Source organism: Camelina sativa, chromosome 2 (assembly GCF_030686135.1).
Source record: "Camelina sativa cultivar CO46 ecotype springtype chromosome 2, ASM3068613v1".
NCBI lineage: Eukaryota > Viridiplantae > Streptophyta > Magnoliopsida > Brassicales > Brassicaceae > Camelina > Camelina sativa.
Window position 1 is genome coordinate 28,816,985 of NC_141881.1, and position 15,761 is coordinate 28,832,745.

Below are 15,761 nucleotides of genomic sequence, written 5' to 3' on the forward strand. Positions count from 1 at the left end.
GACCGTCATAGTGACTGGACACGTGTCAGTATCTCGTCCTAATTGATTTGTGAGTTACTTACTATATTTAACTTCAACATCAACGTCTCTTCTAAAAAAATATCGAACTTTTTTCTTGTATCGTCGTCTTTACAAATTGTTGATTTTTCAAATCCATACATTTTCACGACATTTTGTTCATCATCAACATGAAGACAGTTCTACATTTAGCTCTTAACCCAAATTCTAAAAGACTCACTCAGCTTCTGGGTCATGTTTTTTTTATTTCTTACTCCGTGGAAATCCCAAACGAATGATGCACAGAAGGTGTTCGACACAATTCCCCAATGCCCAAAATTGGGTCTCTCTGTCTGTTTTTATGAAGCCTTATGTGTTCACGTGGCTCCCACGTGATAAAGAGCCCGCCTCTTCGTGAACCTTGCGGTTTATATACGGTTGTTATTGTTCCCGCCTCTACTCTCTCACACAAATCTCTCTGAAACGTTAAAGAAGAGAAAAAAACGAAACTTTAGAGACCAAGAAAACGCAAAACGTTATTACTATGGAGTCGTCTTTCATGAAGGATGCTAAGGCGGCAGGACTCTACAAAGAGGCTGAAGGTCTCATAGCTGAAGGAAACCACATCAAGGCCTTGGAGATACTTGAAGATGTGCTTTCACTCCATTGGCAAGCCAATGACGCATGGCTTCTACATATCGACCAAGGTAAGGTATTCATAGAACTAGCTGAGAAAGCAGAGGATAATGACACGGAAATCGCATACTTGTTGGGTTGTGTAGCATGCTATTCGCAACATGTGGAGACATCAGGATCGTGTGCACAGTTTCTCAACTTCTTGGCCCAAGATCTTGGGTCAGTGATGTATTACAAGAAATGCGTTGTCAAAGCAAGAGAGGCTTTATCTCAACGTATCCCAGACAACCTGAGTTCAGTTGCTTCTGTGGGATTCCAAAATTTAGTAATCGTAAACCGGAAAGAACTGGAGTGTTTAATCTCTGATGTTGAGTTAAAGATTGCTGCTTCCAAGACTTCTCCTTTAACTCCTGTGACAAAAGTTCGGGAATCAAAGATAAGTACAGAGCCGTCTGAGGATAAGTTTAAGGGGTTGAGGTCGTATTGGCTGGGATTGGATGTTAAGATCAAAAGGGACTTTCTGAAAGTAAACGTTGCAAAGCTTACAAGTTTTGTCGAGGGAGTACATAAAAAAAAGGGACTAGTTGCTCTTAATCAAATTATCGCTTCTTCCAGGAAAGACTGTAAATGGACTTTCTGGATGTGTAGAGCTTTATGTTCCGAGAAGTTCTCTAGTGCTGAAGACTGTAAGAATCATTTTGAACAAGAACATGCTGCTGATTTTAAACTGTCTTCAGAAAACGATATGGTCAAGAGGATAGGAAAGGAGTGGACTCGTAAGATATCAGTTGGAAGTTGGAAACCAGTGGATGCACTAGCTGCAGTTGAAATGATCAAGAATCAGCTCGAAGATGTGAAAGCGTTTGCATCTAAATCGAAGAGTGGATGGTCTGAAGAATGGCCTTTAGCTGCGGATGAAGAGCGCGGTAAGTTACTCAAGGAAATCAAATTGCTCCTTGTGTCGCTTTGTGAACAGAAAATTCTCTCATGTAGCATTCGAGACTGGTTGATGCTTTTTCCAGCTACATATCTTAGAAAACTTGAAGTTTCAGGACCGGATATTGCCGATTCTCACCTAGCTGAAACACCTCAGAGTATCTGTTTTCTGGAATGTCATGAACTCAATACAATCCTAGACTTTCTAAAAACCATCAAGCGTAAAAGGAATGATGGTACAGATGTGGTTTGCAGAGCAGTCGACAGTGTCTTAAGTCGTAGTCGAGTCAAAGAAAAGATCGACTTTAACTCTGAGTTTTCGTATCTTCTTCTGGATAGAAGGCTGCTAAAAAAGAACGATGCTCCATTTGATGATGAAGGAACAATCAACGTTTATAATCCAAGTGTTTACTACGCCAAGGCACATGCTCATGGAGATGATATCATATCCTGGTTAACTGACTACAATTCAGTGGATAAGACCTTTCCCAAACCTATCAAGGAACACAATTTTAGTATCTGGCTGGTTGTTTTGAAAGCTGTTCAGTTCACATGTAGGACTCTGGGGGCCAAATATGCAAAGAAAGTGCAGTTCTTGATTTTTGATACAGCTCTTAATGTTGTTGAGAAAATTTGTACGCTTGAAGATGAAAGGAGAAGGAATCTGCCGGAAGACCAGTGGAGCTTATATTCATCTCTTGTATGTGATTGTTGTGACGGGAGATTTCCTGAAGATTCCCTCCCTACAAAATTGTTGTTCTTGTGTGCAATACGAGATGTCCTGGAAGGAGCATTGCATCCGACGTTTGATTCCCCTGATATAGAAGATTGCTTGAATCTTATACGTGAGCGTAAAACTCTCAGTGACAATAAAGTGTTGGAGTCCACAGGCCTTCTCAAATCAGTGGTCACCCAAAAGGTTCATCCATGGTTTTAATATTCATTAACAACATAATAACATAAAATTGTCCATCTAAAAGTATCTTCATGACTTGCAGATTCTTCTAAGTGAATCAAAAATTCTGCTGATTGATAATGCAAGGATTAGTTTGCTAAACAGCCTCACAAGGCTTTCTGCTTTTGACAACCGCACTTATATCCTTCAACTCCTGAAACCTTTCTTGCTGGTTGGTTTGAAACTTTTGATATATACAGAGAGCTTTGTTTTTCTGTCTGATTTGGCCTTTAAATTGTTGTTCATATATTATTATGTCTCTTCTCAACTAGAGTGAAATTGTAACTATGGAATCCAAAGCGAAATCAGATGCAGCAGAGGCAGAACTTTTACTCGAGGAGGAGAAGAAGCCACAATCAATGAAGAAGAATAGAAGCAATAAGGTCTTTAAAGTTCTAAACTCGATCTCTTTTGCTTTTCTGACTTTTCTATTAACTGGTTGTAAGGGTGAGTGGTCTTCATGGTGCAACAGAAAACATCAACGAGCAAGTCTAGACCACGTGATAAGACCGTTGAGCAGTACGTACCTTAGGACTCATTTTCGCATGCTATACACTGTTTTTGAATTTTTTCTGAGCAAAGCGTCTTCTTACATGTAATAGTAAACCTTCTGTCAACCTTGAACATGAGAGTACATCTTCACCACTAAAAACGGTGGAAGAAGATTCTATGGAACCAGAAGATGCTCTAGCAAATGAAATTCAAGAGGAAGAGCATCACCAGCTAGAAGAGAATTATTCTGTGCAAAATAATGATGACCCTGGTTAGTAAAAAGCTTCTCAATTGACCAATAATTTAAATAATTTAGTTTGGGATTCATAATTCTTATTTCTTTTGTTCGCCATCTTCAAAATTTGCAAAACCTTGGAGAAGATTCACTGTTGGAACATTTAGAGCCAGCAACTGCAGAAGCTACAACCAGATACAATTCAGCTTTTGACGTGACGCTAAAGGTAAAGCAATTACCAACCAGGCAACCAACAAAAGATTCAATACCTAAACTCCCATTTCTGATTCAGCTCGTTCCATACCTCTTTACTTCCTTATTTTCTTTGATACACAAAAACATACTGTATCGCAGGCCATCTTGAACATTAAGATTTTCAAAGAAGATTTGATGCGCAATAGGCAACCATTTCATGACCACCTGGAAGAACAAGTTCCTCCTGCGCTACAAAAATTCTTTGACGCTTTTGTGTCAGAGGTGATAAAAAATGATGAGGGAATCTACAGTGGCCTGTTGAGCGACTTACTTGCTTACCTAGAAGAGGTTCATTACATGGTACGTGCGGAGAAGATAAGCTTCTTAGCATGGTATTGTTATTATTTGTTTCAATAAGCTTAACTGTTATTTTAAAGTCATCTTATGTTCTATCTTATCAGTCAAGTAAAGCTGCTGAGGTACTTGTAGCCATCCTTGAGTTTTGGCATTGCTGGAAAAATCCAGACAGAGAAAGCTTGGTAACTCGCCTTTTCACGTTGGAGGAAAATGAAAAAATGAGTTGTACCAGATGCAGAAGGAAGTCAAATTATCCACAGCAACGTTCTTATGGCATTGTTATGGCTGCAGATTCAGTCAGAGACCTGAAGGTATGTTTCATTTGTTTTCCTCTTTGTCCTACAGAAGTGGTACTTCCCCTTAATAGCTTCTATAACGTCGTTCTTTGCTTATAAATATGCAGTGTTCTCTTGGGAATATGGAGTTTGTGGATATCATTAAGGTGATCCGCATGGAATTTAAAATGTTCTGTGACATTAAAACAGGAGGATGTGGAAAGACAAACTTTGTTCATCACATTATAAGTAGATGCCCACCTATCTTCATAATCGGTAAGTGGGACCACCATGATTTCGATCTTATTTACTCATATCATTTTTTATTATGCTTATGATAAATGCAAAGTTTGTGTTTTGTGGGTTTGCAACATTAGTGTTAGAATGGGAGAAAAGTGAAACAGAGAAAGACATATTTGAAACAACAAAGGCTTTGGAGTGGGAGATAAACATCAGCAGGCTATACGAAGGCTTAGAACCAAGCACTAAGTACCGGCTTGTGTCAATGGTAAAATCTGAAACAAGGTCACAAATGTTTGTCCTATTGTTCTTCATTATGTCTCTGTTACAGTCTCAACATACGTGATACAGGTTGGTAATGGTGAAGAAGAAGAAGAGCACATTTGCATAGTATATGAAAAGAACCGGTGGGTCAATCTCAGACACGCTGCTTTCGAAGGAGAGGTAAAAGACGAAACTGCTAGTCTTGCTTGAGTTGAATAATGAATTCAGATAGGCGAGAGACGTGATGGAGATATGTGTGGTGAAAATGACTTATTAGGTTGTTGGTAACTGGAAGAGTGTGGCTAAATACTGTGGAGAAAGGAGGGTCCGGCCAGAGATTCTATTTTATGAAGCTGTCCCATCAATGGTCTAACAAGTTTGTATCAAATTTAGAAAACCAAACATTGATGTATCCCAAAATCATCAGAAGTTGTATAGTACTCTCTTTTACTTGAGGTTACGATCATTTTTTTTTTATTCTGATGATCTTTCCCAACAAGCAACACGACACGAGAGAGCCTTCCGCACAAAAATGGTTCAGCAACCAAACAAACCAAATGACGCATCATCCAAACAGAGTCTTTGTATATAGACACGTGTCACTCTCTCGTTCTTCTTGACTTGTCATATTTTTTTTTTTTTGCTTACAAAATATAGAAGAAGCTCTTGTGTCGTCGTCGTCGTCGTCGTCCTCTACGAATTGGTTATCATCAACATGAAGACCATTCACCATATAGGCATTAACGCAAATTCAAAGATCATCAACATGAAGACCATCTACACAGGTTTTGGGTTTATTTTTTTGGCTTACTTTTGCGGAAAAAATCGCGAACGAAATAATGCACACAAGGTGTTCGACAGAAATCCTCAATGGCCAATTGGGTTTCTTTGTTTGTTTTTTTATGAAGTATCGTGGCGTCACGTGGCTCTCACGAGCCAGCGTCTTCGAGACCTTGCGGTTTATAAGCGGTTATTATAGTTCCCGCCTCTCACAAATCTCCCTGAATCATATAATCACGTTGGAGTGGAGACCAAGAAACACACAAGAATCTTGAGAAATCGTTACTATGGAGTTCAAGGATTTTGATGAGCTCTACGACGATGCTACAAATCACGTCGCTGATGGAAACGACGTCAAGGCCTTGGAGATACTTGAAGATTTGATTTTTGTCCATAAGCAACCCGAGGACTTAAGTACTGTTCATCGCGATTTAGGTTATATACTCTTAGAACTAGCGAAAACAGAAGAGAACCCTGACTTGAAGTTCGCATATAGGTTGGGTTCCGTGGAATGCTTTGAAAACGCTGAGATATCATCACTCTCTGCATCTTCTCTCTGCCTTTTAGCCCAACAACTTGAGTCAGTGATGTATGCCAAGAAATGCCTGAGCAAAGCGAGAGAAGGTATAAAATTTTGTAGCAATGAGGACTTGAAAGAAATGGAGGAAAAGGATAAAGGAATGATGACTTTAATAGGTAAAGCAGAGTTCATCATCGCTGAGTCCAAGGCTTCTTCTACAAAGAAGTGCGAGCTAATAACTGATTTGGAGTCAAAGAAGAGTCCAGAGCCGCCGCTTAAGCATGAGTATAAAGGACTGAGGTCGTATTGGTTAGGTTTGGATGTTAAGATCAAAAGGGACTTTATGAAAGTAAGCGTAGCAAATCTTTTACGTTTTGTCGAGGGAGTAGAACATTACAAAGCGGAGGGACGAGATGCTTTGGAGCAAGTACTCGCTTCTGCAAGGGAAGACATTAAATGGACATTCTGGATGTGTAGAAATAAATGTTTGAAGAAGTTCTCTAGTGCTGAAGAATGTAAGAATCATTTTGAACAAGAACATGCTGCAGATTTTAAAATTTCATCACAAAAGGGTAAGGTCATGAGGATAGGAAAAGATTGGGCTCGTAAGATATCTGTTGGAAGTTGGGAACCAGTAGACGCAATAGCTGCCGTTGAAATGATCAAGAACCGGCTCGCAGATGTGAAAGTGTTTGCATCTAAGAATGGATGGTCCAAAGAATGGCCTATCGCTGTGGATGAAGAGCGGAGTAAGTTACTCAAGGAAATCAAATTGCTCCTTGTCTCGTTTTGTAACCTTAAAATTCTCTCATGTAGCATCCGAGACTGGGTGATGCGTTTTCCGGTTAAGCATCTTGGAAAACTTGAAGTTTCTGAACAGAATCTTGTCGATTATCACCTAGTGGAAACACCTCAGAGTATATGTTTTCTAGAATGCCATGAACTCAATCAAATCCTAGGCTTTCTTAAAACCATCAAGTGTGAAAGGGATGATGGTACAGATCTGGTTTGCAGAGCAGTGGCCAGCGTCTTGGCTCGTACTCAAGTTAAAGAAAAGATCGACTTTGATCCTCAGTATTCGTATCTGCTTCTGGATAAAAGACTGCTGAAAAACAATGATGCTCCATTTGATGATGAAGGAACAATCAACGTTTATAATCCAAGTGCTCACTACGCCAAGGCACATGCTCATGGAGATGATATCATATCCTGGTTAACTGACTATAATTCAGTGGATAAGACTTTTCCCAGACCTATCAGGGAACACAATTTTGGTATCTGGGTGGCTGTTCTGAAAGCTGTTCAGTTCACATGTAGGACTCTGAGAATCAAATATGCAAAGAAAGTGCAGTTCTTGATTTTTGATAAAGCTCTTAATGTTGTTGAGAATATTTGTACGCTTGAAGATGAAAGGAGAAGGAATCTGCCGGAAGACCAGTGGAGCTTATATTCATCTCTTGTATGTGATTTTTGTGAAAAGGAAGTTCCTGAAGATTCCCTCCCTACAAAAGTGTTGTACTTGTGTGCAATACGAGATGTCCTGGAAGGAGCATTGCATCCGACGTTTGATTCCCCTGATATAGAAGATTGCTTGAATCTTATACGTGAGCGTAAAACTCTCAGTGACAACAAAGTGTTGAAGTCCGTAGGCCTTCTCAAATCAGTGGTCACCCAAAAGGTTCATCATCCATGGTTTTAAACTTTTAATATTCATGAACAACATAATAACATAAAATTGTCCATCTAAAAGTATCTACATGACTTGCAGATTCTTCTAATGGATTCAAAATTTTTGCTGATTGATAATTCAAGGATTAGATTGCTAAACAGCCTCACAAGGCTTTCTGCTTTTGACAACCGCACTTATATCCTTCAACTCCTGAAACCTTTTTTGCTGGTTGGTTTGAAACTTCGGTTATATTCAGAGAGATTTCATTATCCGTCTAGTTTTGCCTTTGAATTGTTTCTTATACGTTATTTTGTCTCTTCTAATCTAGAATGAAATTGTGAATATGGAGTCCAAAGCCAAGGCAGATGCAGCATATGCAGCAGAAGCAGATCTTTTAATCGAGGAGGAGAAGAAGACGCCACAATCAAAAAAGAAAAATAATAAAAGCAAAGAGGTCTTTGAAGTTCCAAACTCTCTCTTTTCTATCTGATTTGACCTTTAAACTGTTTCTAATATCTTATTATTTCTCTACTCAACTAGGACGAAATTGAAAACATGGAATCCAAAGCAAAAACAGATGCAGCAGAAGCAGATCTTTTACTCGAAGTGGAGAAGAAGCCACAATCAAAGAAGAAAAATAAGGTCTATGAAGTTCTAAACTCTCTATTTGCTTCTCTGACTTTTTGGTTTATCAGTTGTAAGGATGAGTGGTGTTCATGGTGAAACAGAAAAATTCAACGAGCAAGTCTAGACCGCGTGATAAGACTGTTGAATAGTAAGTACCTTAGTAGTCATTTTTCGCATGCTTTAAATTGTTTTTTGGGTTCTCTCTGAGCAAAGCATCTTCTTACATGTAGCAGTAAACCTTCTGTCAACCTTGAATCGGAAAGTACATCTTCATCACTCAAAACGATGGAAGAAGATTCTATGGAACCAGGAGATGCTCTAGGAAATGAAATTCAAGAGGAAGAGCATCACCAACTAGACCCTGGTTATTAAAAAGCTTCTCAAATGACCAATAATTTTAAAATTTTTGTTTGGGATTCATAATTCTTATTTCTTTTGTTCGCCATCTTCAAGATTTGCAAAACCTTGGAGAAGATTCAGAGCCAGCAGCTGCAGAAGCTACAACCAGATACAATTCAGCTTTTGACGTGACGCTAAAGGTAAAGCAATCACCAACCAGGCAACCAACACAAGATTCAATACCTAAACTCCCATTTCTGATTCAGCTCGTTCCATACCTCTTTACTTCCTTATTTTCTTTGATAAGTACACAAAAACATACTGTATCGCAGGCCCTCTTGAACATTAAGATTTTCAAAGAAGATTTGATGCGCAATAGGAAACCATTTCATGACCAAGTTCCTTCTGCGCTACAAAAATTCTTTGACGCTTTTGTGTCGGAGGTGATAAAAAATGATGAGGGAATCTACAGTGGCCTGTTGAGCGACTTACTTGCTTACCTAGAAGAGGTTCATTACATGGTACGTGCGGAGAAGATAAGCTTCTTAGCATGGTATTGTTATTATTTGTTTCAATAAGCTTAACTGTTATTTTAAAGTCATCTTATGTTCTATCTTATCAGTCAAGTAAAGCTGCTGAGGTACTTGTAGCCATCCTTGAGTTTTGGCATTGCTGGAAAAATCCAGAAAGAGAAAGCTTGGTAACTCGCCTTTTCACGTTGGAGGAAAATGAAAAAATGAGTTGTACCAGATGCAGAAGGAAGTCAAATTATCCACAGCAACGTTCTTATGGCATTGTTATGGCTGCAGATTCAGTCAGAGACCTAAAGGTATGTTTCATTTGTTTTCCTCTTTGTCCTACAGAAGTGGTACTTCCCCTTAATAGCTTCTATAACGTCGTTCAATGCTTTATTAATATGCAGTGTGCTCTTGGGAATATGGAGTTTGTGGATATCATTAAGGTGATCCGCATGGAATTTAAAATGTTCTGTGACCTTAAAACAGGAGGATGTGGGAAGACAAACATTGTTCATCACATTATAAGTAAACGCCCACCTATCTTCATAATCGGTAAGTTGGACCACCATGATTTCTATCTTATTCACTCATTTCATTGATTACGCTTTTTATATAGCAATATTGGTGTTTTGTGGGTTTGCAACACTAGTTTTGGAATGGGAGAAGAGCGAAACTGAGAAAGAAGTATTTGAAACAACAAAGGCTTTGGAGTGGGAAATAGACATCAGCAGGCTATATGAAGGCGTGGAACCAAACACCAACTACCGGCTTGTGTCAATGGTAAAATCTGAAACAAGGTCACAAATATTTGTCCTATTGTTCTTCATTATGTCTCTGTTACAGTCTCAACGTATGTGACGCAGGTTGGTTGTGGTGAAGAAGAAGAAGAGCACATTTGCATAGTATATGAAAAGAACCGGTGGGTCAAACTCAGACGCACTGCTTTTGAAGGAGAGGTAAAAGACGAAACTGCTTGTCTTGCTTGAGTTGAATAATGAATTCAGATGGGCGAGAGAGTTGATATATGTGTGGTGAAAATGACATAAATAGGTTGTTGGTAACTGGAAGAATGTGGTCAGATACTGTGGAGAAAGGAAGGTCCGGCCAGAGATTCTGTTTTATGAAGCTGTCCCATCAATGGCCTAACAAGTGTGTATCAAATTTAGAAAACCAAAATCATCAGAAGTTGTTGTATACTCTCTTTAACTTGAGAATACGATTCTTTCTTTGTCTTTGGAAACTAGGAATTTTTTTCGTCTTCCTTATCAAAATGTACCCAACAAGCAACCGCACAAATGGTTCAGCAACCCAACAACCCAAACAGAGTCATTGTAAATAGACACGTGTCAATCTCTCGCTCTTCTTGACTTGTCATTTAGAAGAAGCTTTTTTTTTTTTTTTGCTTACAAAATATAGAAGAAGCTCTTGTGTCGTCGTCGTCGTCGTCGTCTACGAATTGTTGATCATGAACATGAATACCATTCGCCATATAGGCATTAACGCAAATTCAAAGATCTACACAGCTTTTGGGTTTATATTTTTTGCTTACTTTTGTCCGGAAAAAACGCAAACGAATAATGCACACAAGGTGTTCGACAGAAATCCTCAAAGGTCAAATTGGGGTTTTTTGTTTGTTTTTTAATGAAGAGCCTTGTGGCGTCACGTGGCTCTCACGAGACCTTGCGGTTTATAAACGGTTATTATAGTTCCCGCCTCTCTCTCTCTCTCTCTCTAGCCTCTCACAAATCTCTCTGAATCTAATCACGTTGGAGTGGAGACCAAGAAACACACAAGAATCTTGAGAAATCGTTACTAATGGAGTCTTCTTCATCTTCTTCTTCTTCTTTCAAGGTTTCTGATGAGATGTCAAAACCCTACGAAGAAGCTAAAGATCTCGTCGCTAATGGAAACCACATCAAGGCGTTGGAGATACTTGAAGATTTGATTTTTGTCCATAAGCAAGCCAAGGACTCAATTGCTCTTCATCACGATCAAGGTCACATATTCGCAGCTCTAGCGAAAAGAGCAGAGAACCCTAACTTGTCGTTCGCATATAGGTTGGGTTCCGTGGAATGCTTTGAAAACTCTGGGATGTCACCACTCTCTGCATGTTCTCTCTACTCTTTAGCCCAACAGCTTGGGTCAGTGATGTATGCCAAGAAATGCCTGAGCAAAGCGAGAGAAGGTATAAAATTTGGTAGCAACTCGGATTTGAAAAAAATGGAGGACAAGGATAAAGGAATGATGACTTTAATAGGTAAAGCAGAGTTCATCATCGCTGAGTCCAAGGCTTCTTCTACAAAGAAGTGCGAGCTAATAACTGATTTGGAGTCAAAGAAGAGTCCAGAGCCGCCGCTTAAGGATGAGTATAAAGGACTGAGGTCGTATTGGTTAGGTTTGGATGTTAAGATCAAAAGGGACTTTATGAAAGTAAGCGTAGCAAATCTTTTACGTTTTGTCGAGGGATTAGAACATTACAAAACGGAGGGACGAGATGCTTTGGAGCAAATTCTCGTTTCTGCAAGGGAAGACAGTAACTGGAATTTCTGGATGTGTAGAAGTAAATGTTCCAAGAAGTTCTCTAGTGCTGAAGAATGTAAGAATCATCTTGAGCAAGAACATGCTGCTGATTTTAAAATTTCTTCAGAAAAGTCGGTCAAGAGGATAGGAAAAGACTGGGCTCGTAAGATATCAGTTGGAAGTTGGGAACCAGTAGACGCAGTAGCTGCCGTTGAGATGATCAAGAACCGGCTCGCAGATGGGAAAGCGTTTGCATCTAAGAATGGCTGGTCCAAAGAATGGCCTATAGCTGTGGATGAAGAACGGAGTAAGTTACTCAAGGAAATCAAATTGCTCCTTGTCTCGTTTTGGGACAAGAAAATTCTCTCCGGTAGCCTTCGTGACTGGATGATGCGTTTTCCGGTTAAGCATCTTGGAAAACTTGAAGTTTCTGAACAGAATCTTGTCGATTATCACCTAGTGGAAACACCTCAGAGTATATGTTTTCTAGAATGCCATGAACTCAATCAAATCCTAGGCTTTCTTAAAACCATCAAGTTTGAAAGGGATGATGGTACAGATCTGGTTTGCAGAGCAGTGGACAGCGTCTTGGCTCGTACTCAAGTTAAAGAAAAGATCGACTTTGATCCTCAGTATTCGTATCTGCTTCTGGATAAAAGACTGCTGAAAAACAATGATGCTCCATTTGATTATGAAGTGGCAATCAATGTTTTAGATCCCAATGTTCACTACTCCAAGGCACATGCTCATGGAGATGATATCATATCCTGGTTAACTGACTACAATTCAGTGGATAAGACTTTTCCCAGACCTATCAGGGAACACAATTTTGGTATCTGGGTGGCTGTTCTGAAAGCTGTTCAGTTCACATGTAGGACTCTGAGAATCAAATATGCAAAGAAAGTGCAGTTCTCGATTTTTGATAAAGCTCTTAATGTTGTTGAGAAAATTTGTACGCTTGAAGATGAAAGGAGAAGGAATCTGCCGGAAGACCAGTGGAGCTTATATTCATCTCTTGTATGTGATTGTTGTGAAGAGGGAGTTCCTGAAGATTTCCTCCCTACAAAATTGTTGTTCTTGTGTGCAGTACGAGATGTCCTGGAAGGAGCATTGCATCCGACGTTTGATTCCCCTGATATAGAAGATTGCTTGAATCTTATACGTGAGCGTAAAACTCTCAGTGACAATCAAGTGTTGAAGTCCAGAGGCCTTCTCAAATCAGTGGTCACCCAAAAGGTTCATCCATGGTTTTAATATTCATTAACAACATAATAACATAAAATTGTCCATCTAAAAGTATCTACATGACTTGCAGATTCTTCTAATGGAATCAAAAATTTTGCTGATTGATAATTCAAGGATTAGATTGCTAAACAGCCTCACAAGGCTTTCTGCTTTTGACAACCGCACTTATATCCTTCAACTCCTGAAACCTTTCTTGCTGGTTGGTTTGAAACTTCGGTTATATTCAGAGAGATTTCATTATCCGTCTAGTTTTGCCTTTGAATTGATTCTTAACGTTATTTTGTCTCTTCTAATCTAGAATGAAATTGTGAATATGGAGTCCAAAGCCAAGACAGATGCAGCAGATGCAGCAGAAGCAGATCTTTTAAGCGAGGTGGAGAAGAAGAAGCCACAACCAAAGAAGATGAATAATAAAAACAAAAAGGTCTTTGAAGTTCTAAATTTCTTATATATCTGTTAACCTATTAGTAATATCGGTTTAAAGTCTGAAGTCTTAACAAGTCAATAACGTGTTCCTATCTTCTAGGGATATCATATCTTCTATTTAGATTTCGTTTCCTTACTTGTAGGATTTCATTTCTCTGGTTTGTGTATAATAACCTGTTTACTAGTCAATTCAAGAAAATTATTCTCCACAAATTGGTTGTAAGATTGATTGATCTTCTTGGTGCGACAGAAAACTTCAACTAGCATGCCTAGTCCCCTTGAGAAGACTGTTGAACGGTAAGTACCTTTAGAGTCATTTTCACATGTTAATAAATTGTTTTCGGGTTTTCTCTGAGCAAAACGTGTTCTTACATATACAGTAAAACTTCTCTCAATCTTGAACCGGAGAGTACATCTGCGTCACTAAGAACGGTTGAAGAAGATTGTATTGAACCAGAAAATACTCCTGCAAGTGAGATGGGTCAATTGGAAATTTCATCCGAATCTGAAATTCAAGTGGAATCTACTAAAGAAGACCCTGGTTGTTAAAAGCTTTTCAATTGACCAATAGTTAGAATTCTTTTGTTCTGAGATGCACATAATTCTTATTTCTTTCATTTGCCATTTTCAAGATATGCACAACAGGCCTGGAGAAGAAGATTCACAGTCAGCCCCTGGAGAAAGTGCAGCTAGATATAATTCAGTTCATGACATGACACTGAAGGTAAAGCAGTTACCAACCCATCACAAGATTTAGTAACTAGACTATCATCTTCTGAATTCCAATATCTGTTTGCTTCCTCAATGTTTTCGATAAGTTCATAAAAACTTGTGTTTTTGCAGGCCCTCTTGAACATTAAGGTTCTCAAAGAAGATTTGATGAACCAACCATTGCCCGACCACCTGGAAGAACAAGTTCCTCTTTCACTACGAAATTTATTTGCTGCTTTTGTTTCAGAAGAAATAAAACATGAGGGAGTCTACAGTTACCTCTTGAGCGACTTACATGCTTCCCAAGAAGAAGTTATTTCTATGGTTCGTGTGGAGATACGGTTCTAAGCATTATATTATAAAATGTCTGTCAATAAGCTAAATTATTATTCTGAAGGTATTCAAATTTTTACTAATTTGCAGTCGAGTGATGCTGCTAAGGTAGTTGTAGCCATCCTTGATTTTTGGCGTTGCTGGAAAAATCCAGAAAGAGAAAGCTTGGTAACTCGCCTTTTTACGGTGCCGGATAATAAAAGAATGAGCTGTAGAAAATGCAGAAGGACTACAAATTATCCAGAGCAAAGCTCTTATGGCATTGTTATGCCTGCAGATGCAATCAAAGATCTGAAGGTACGATTTTATTTATTATCCCTTTATCTTTTAACAGAAACTGCAGGTGCTTACCCTTATAAAGCTGTTTTGTGCTTAAAATGTATGCAGTGTGCTTTTGGGAATATAAAGTTTGTGGATATCCTAAAGGTGATACGCATGGGATATAAAATGGTATGTGACAGTGAAACAGGAGGTTGCGGAAAGACGAACTATGTTCATCACACTATAAGTAGATGCCCGCCTATCTTCACAATCGGTAAGGTTTTCCCCCATGATTGTGATCTTTTGTACTCATTTCGTGTATTATGCTTATCATAAAGCTACCACAACATCAGTGTTGGAATGGGAGAAGAGTGCAACTGAAGACGAGATATCTGAAACAACAAAGGCTCTGGACTGGGAGATAGATATCAGCAGGCTGTACGAAGAAGGCTTAGAACCAAACACTAACTACCGGCTTGTGTCAATGGTAAAAACATCTGAAACAGGTTCATATATTTGTGATATTGTTCTTCTGTATTTGTTTGTTAAAGTGTCAGAATATCTGGGATGTGATGCAGGTTGGTTGCAGTGGAGTAGGAGAACACATATGCTTGGCTTATGAAAAGAACCGGTGGGTCAATCTCAGACGTGAGTGTTTAGCAGGAGAGGTAAGACGAAACAGTTACCCTTTGTCTTCTTTGAGTTGGATACTGATGAGTTTAAGGTAGACATGATTGATATATGTGTGGTGGTGTCATAGGATGTTGGTGACTGGAAGAATATGGTCAAATTCTGTGGAGAGAGGAAGGTTCAGCCAGAGATTCTGTTTTATGAAGCTGCCTGACTGACGACCTAACAAGTGACAGTATTGTATCAATGTGGTGAAGTCCAGCATTGATGTATAAACAGTGACATGTTCCAGTTCAAAAGTTGTGATTTCACGGCTTGGGTTCCCTTGGAAACTACGTTTGTTCATCTACAGAGTCCTTCTATAGCTCAATGGAAACAAAAACAAAATATGTTTCCGCTACCAAAGACACTTTTGTTTCTTTACTTCCGAAAGCTACTTCTTTATTTTTGTCTTCTCTCTCTCGAAGTAGCTTTGCCACATTTTCTAGCATCTCATGATTGTGGCTCTTGTACCTCTTACAACAGCACACAATGCTTTGAATAACTTTTGGTTAAGAAACTTCGGAATTAAAATAGTTTCATGTCACACCATATACTAAA

The 15,761-nt window shown here is 39.0% G+C and overlaps 3 protein-coding genes across 4 annotated transcripts; all 3 read left to right on the forward strand.

Moving 5' to 3' along the window:
• The first annotated feature begins 99 nt into the window (after nucleotides 1-99).
• LOC104739326 (uncharacterized) lies at nucleotides 100-5,081 on the forward strand. The gene is made up of 12 exons (XM_010459638.3): nucleotides 100-2,488; nucleotides 2,568-2,696; nucleotides 2,797-2,907; nucleotides 2,997-3,043; nucleotides 3,127-3,287; nucleotides 3,398-3,477; nucleotides 3,606-3,806; nucleotides 3,908-4,114; nucleotides 4,207-4,354; nucleotides 4,456-4,586; nucleotides 4,670-4,762; nucleotides 4,860-5,081. The coding sequence occupies exons 1-12, from the start codon at nucleotides 542-544 to the stop codon at nucleotides 4,953-4,955; spliced, it is 3,351 nt and encodes a 1,116-aa protein (XP_010457940.2). The 5' UTR covers nucleotides 100-541; the 3' UTR covers nucleotides 4,956-5,081.
• LOC104756909 (uncharacterized) lies at nucleotides 4,916-10,300 on the forward strand. Of its 2 annotated transcripts, none has more exons than XM_087472929.1 (13): nucleotides 4,916-7,560; nucleotides 7,651-7,779; nucleotides 7,880-8,005; nucleotides 8,092-8,193; nucleotides 8,280-8,326; nucleotides 8,409-8,542; nucleotides 8,632-8,717; nucleotides 8,850-9,038; nucleotides 9,140-9,346; nucleotides 9,440-9,587; nucleotides 9,685-9,815; nucleotides 9,899-9,991; nucleotides 10,086-10,300. In XM_087472929.1, exons 1-13 carry the CDS (start codon nucleotides 5,650-5,652, stop codon nucleotides 10,179-10,181), a joined length of 3,399 nt encoding a protein of 1,132 aa, XP_087329055.1. In that variant the 5' UTR covers nucleotides 4,916-5,649; the 3' UTR covers nucleotides 10,182-10,300. The 2 variants fall into 2 exon arrangements, with proteins under 2 accessions (XP_087329055.1, XP_087329060.1); XM_087472934.1 differs by having other exon boundaries at nucleotides 8,412-8,542.
• LOC104762315 (uncharacterized) lies at nucleotides 10,265-15,752 on the forward strand. The gene is made up of 12 exons (XM_087472938.1): nucleotides 10,265-12,791; nucleotides 12,871-12,999; nucleotides 13,099-13,224; nucleotides 13,477-13,523; nucleotides 13,607-13,767; nucleotides 13,859-13,950; nucleotides 14,070-14,261; nucleotides 14,361-14,567; nucleotides 14,658-14,805; nucleotides 14,885-15,018; nucleotides 15,110-15,199; nucleotides 15,292-15,752. Exons 1-12 carry the CDS (start codon nucleotides 10,851-10,853, stop codon nucleotides 15,373-15,375), a joined length of 3,351 nt encoding a protein of 1,116 aa, XP_087329064.1. The 5' UTR covers nucleotides 10,265-10,850; the 3' UTR covers nucleotides 15,376-15,752.
• The last annotated feature ends 9 nt before the right edge of the window (nucleotides 15,753-15,761 follow it).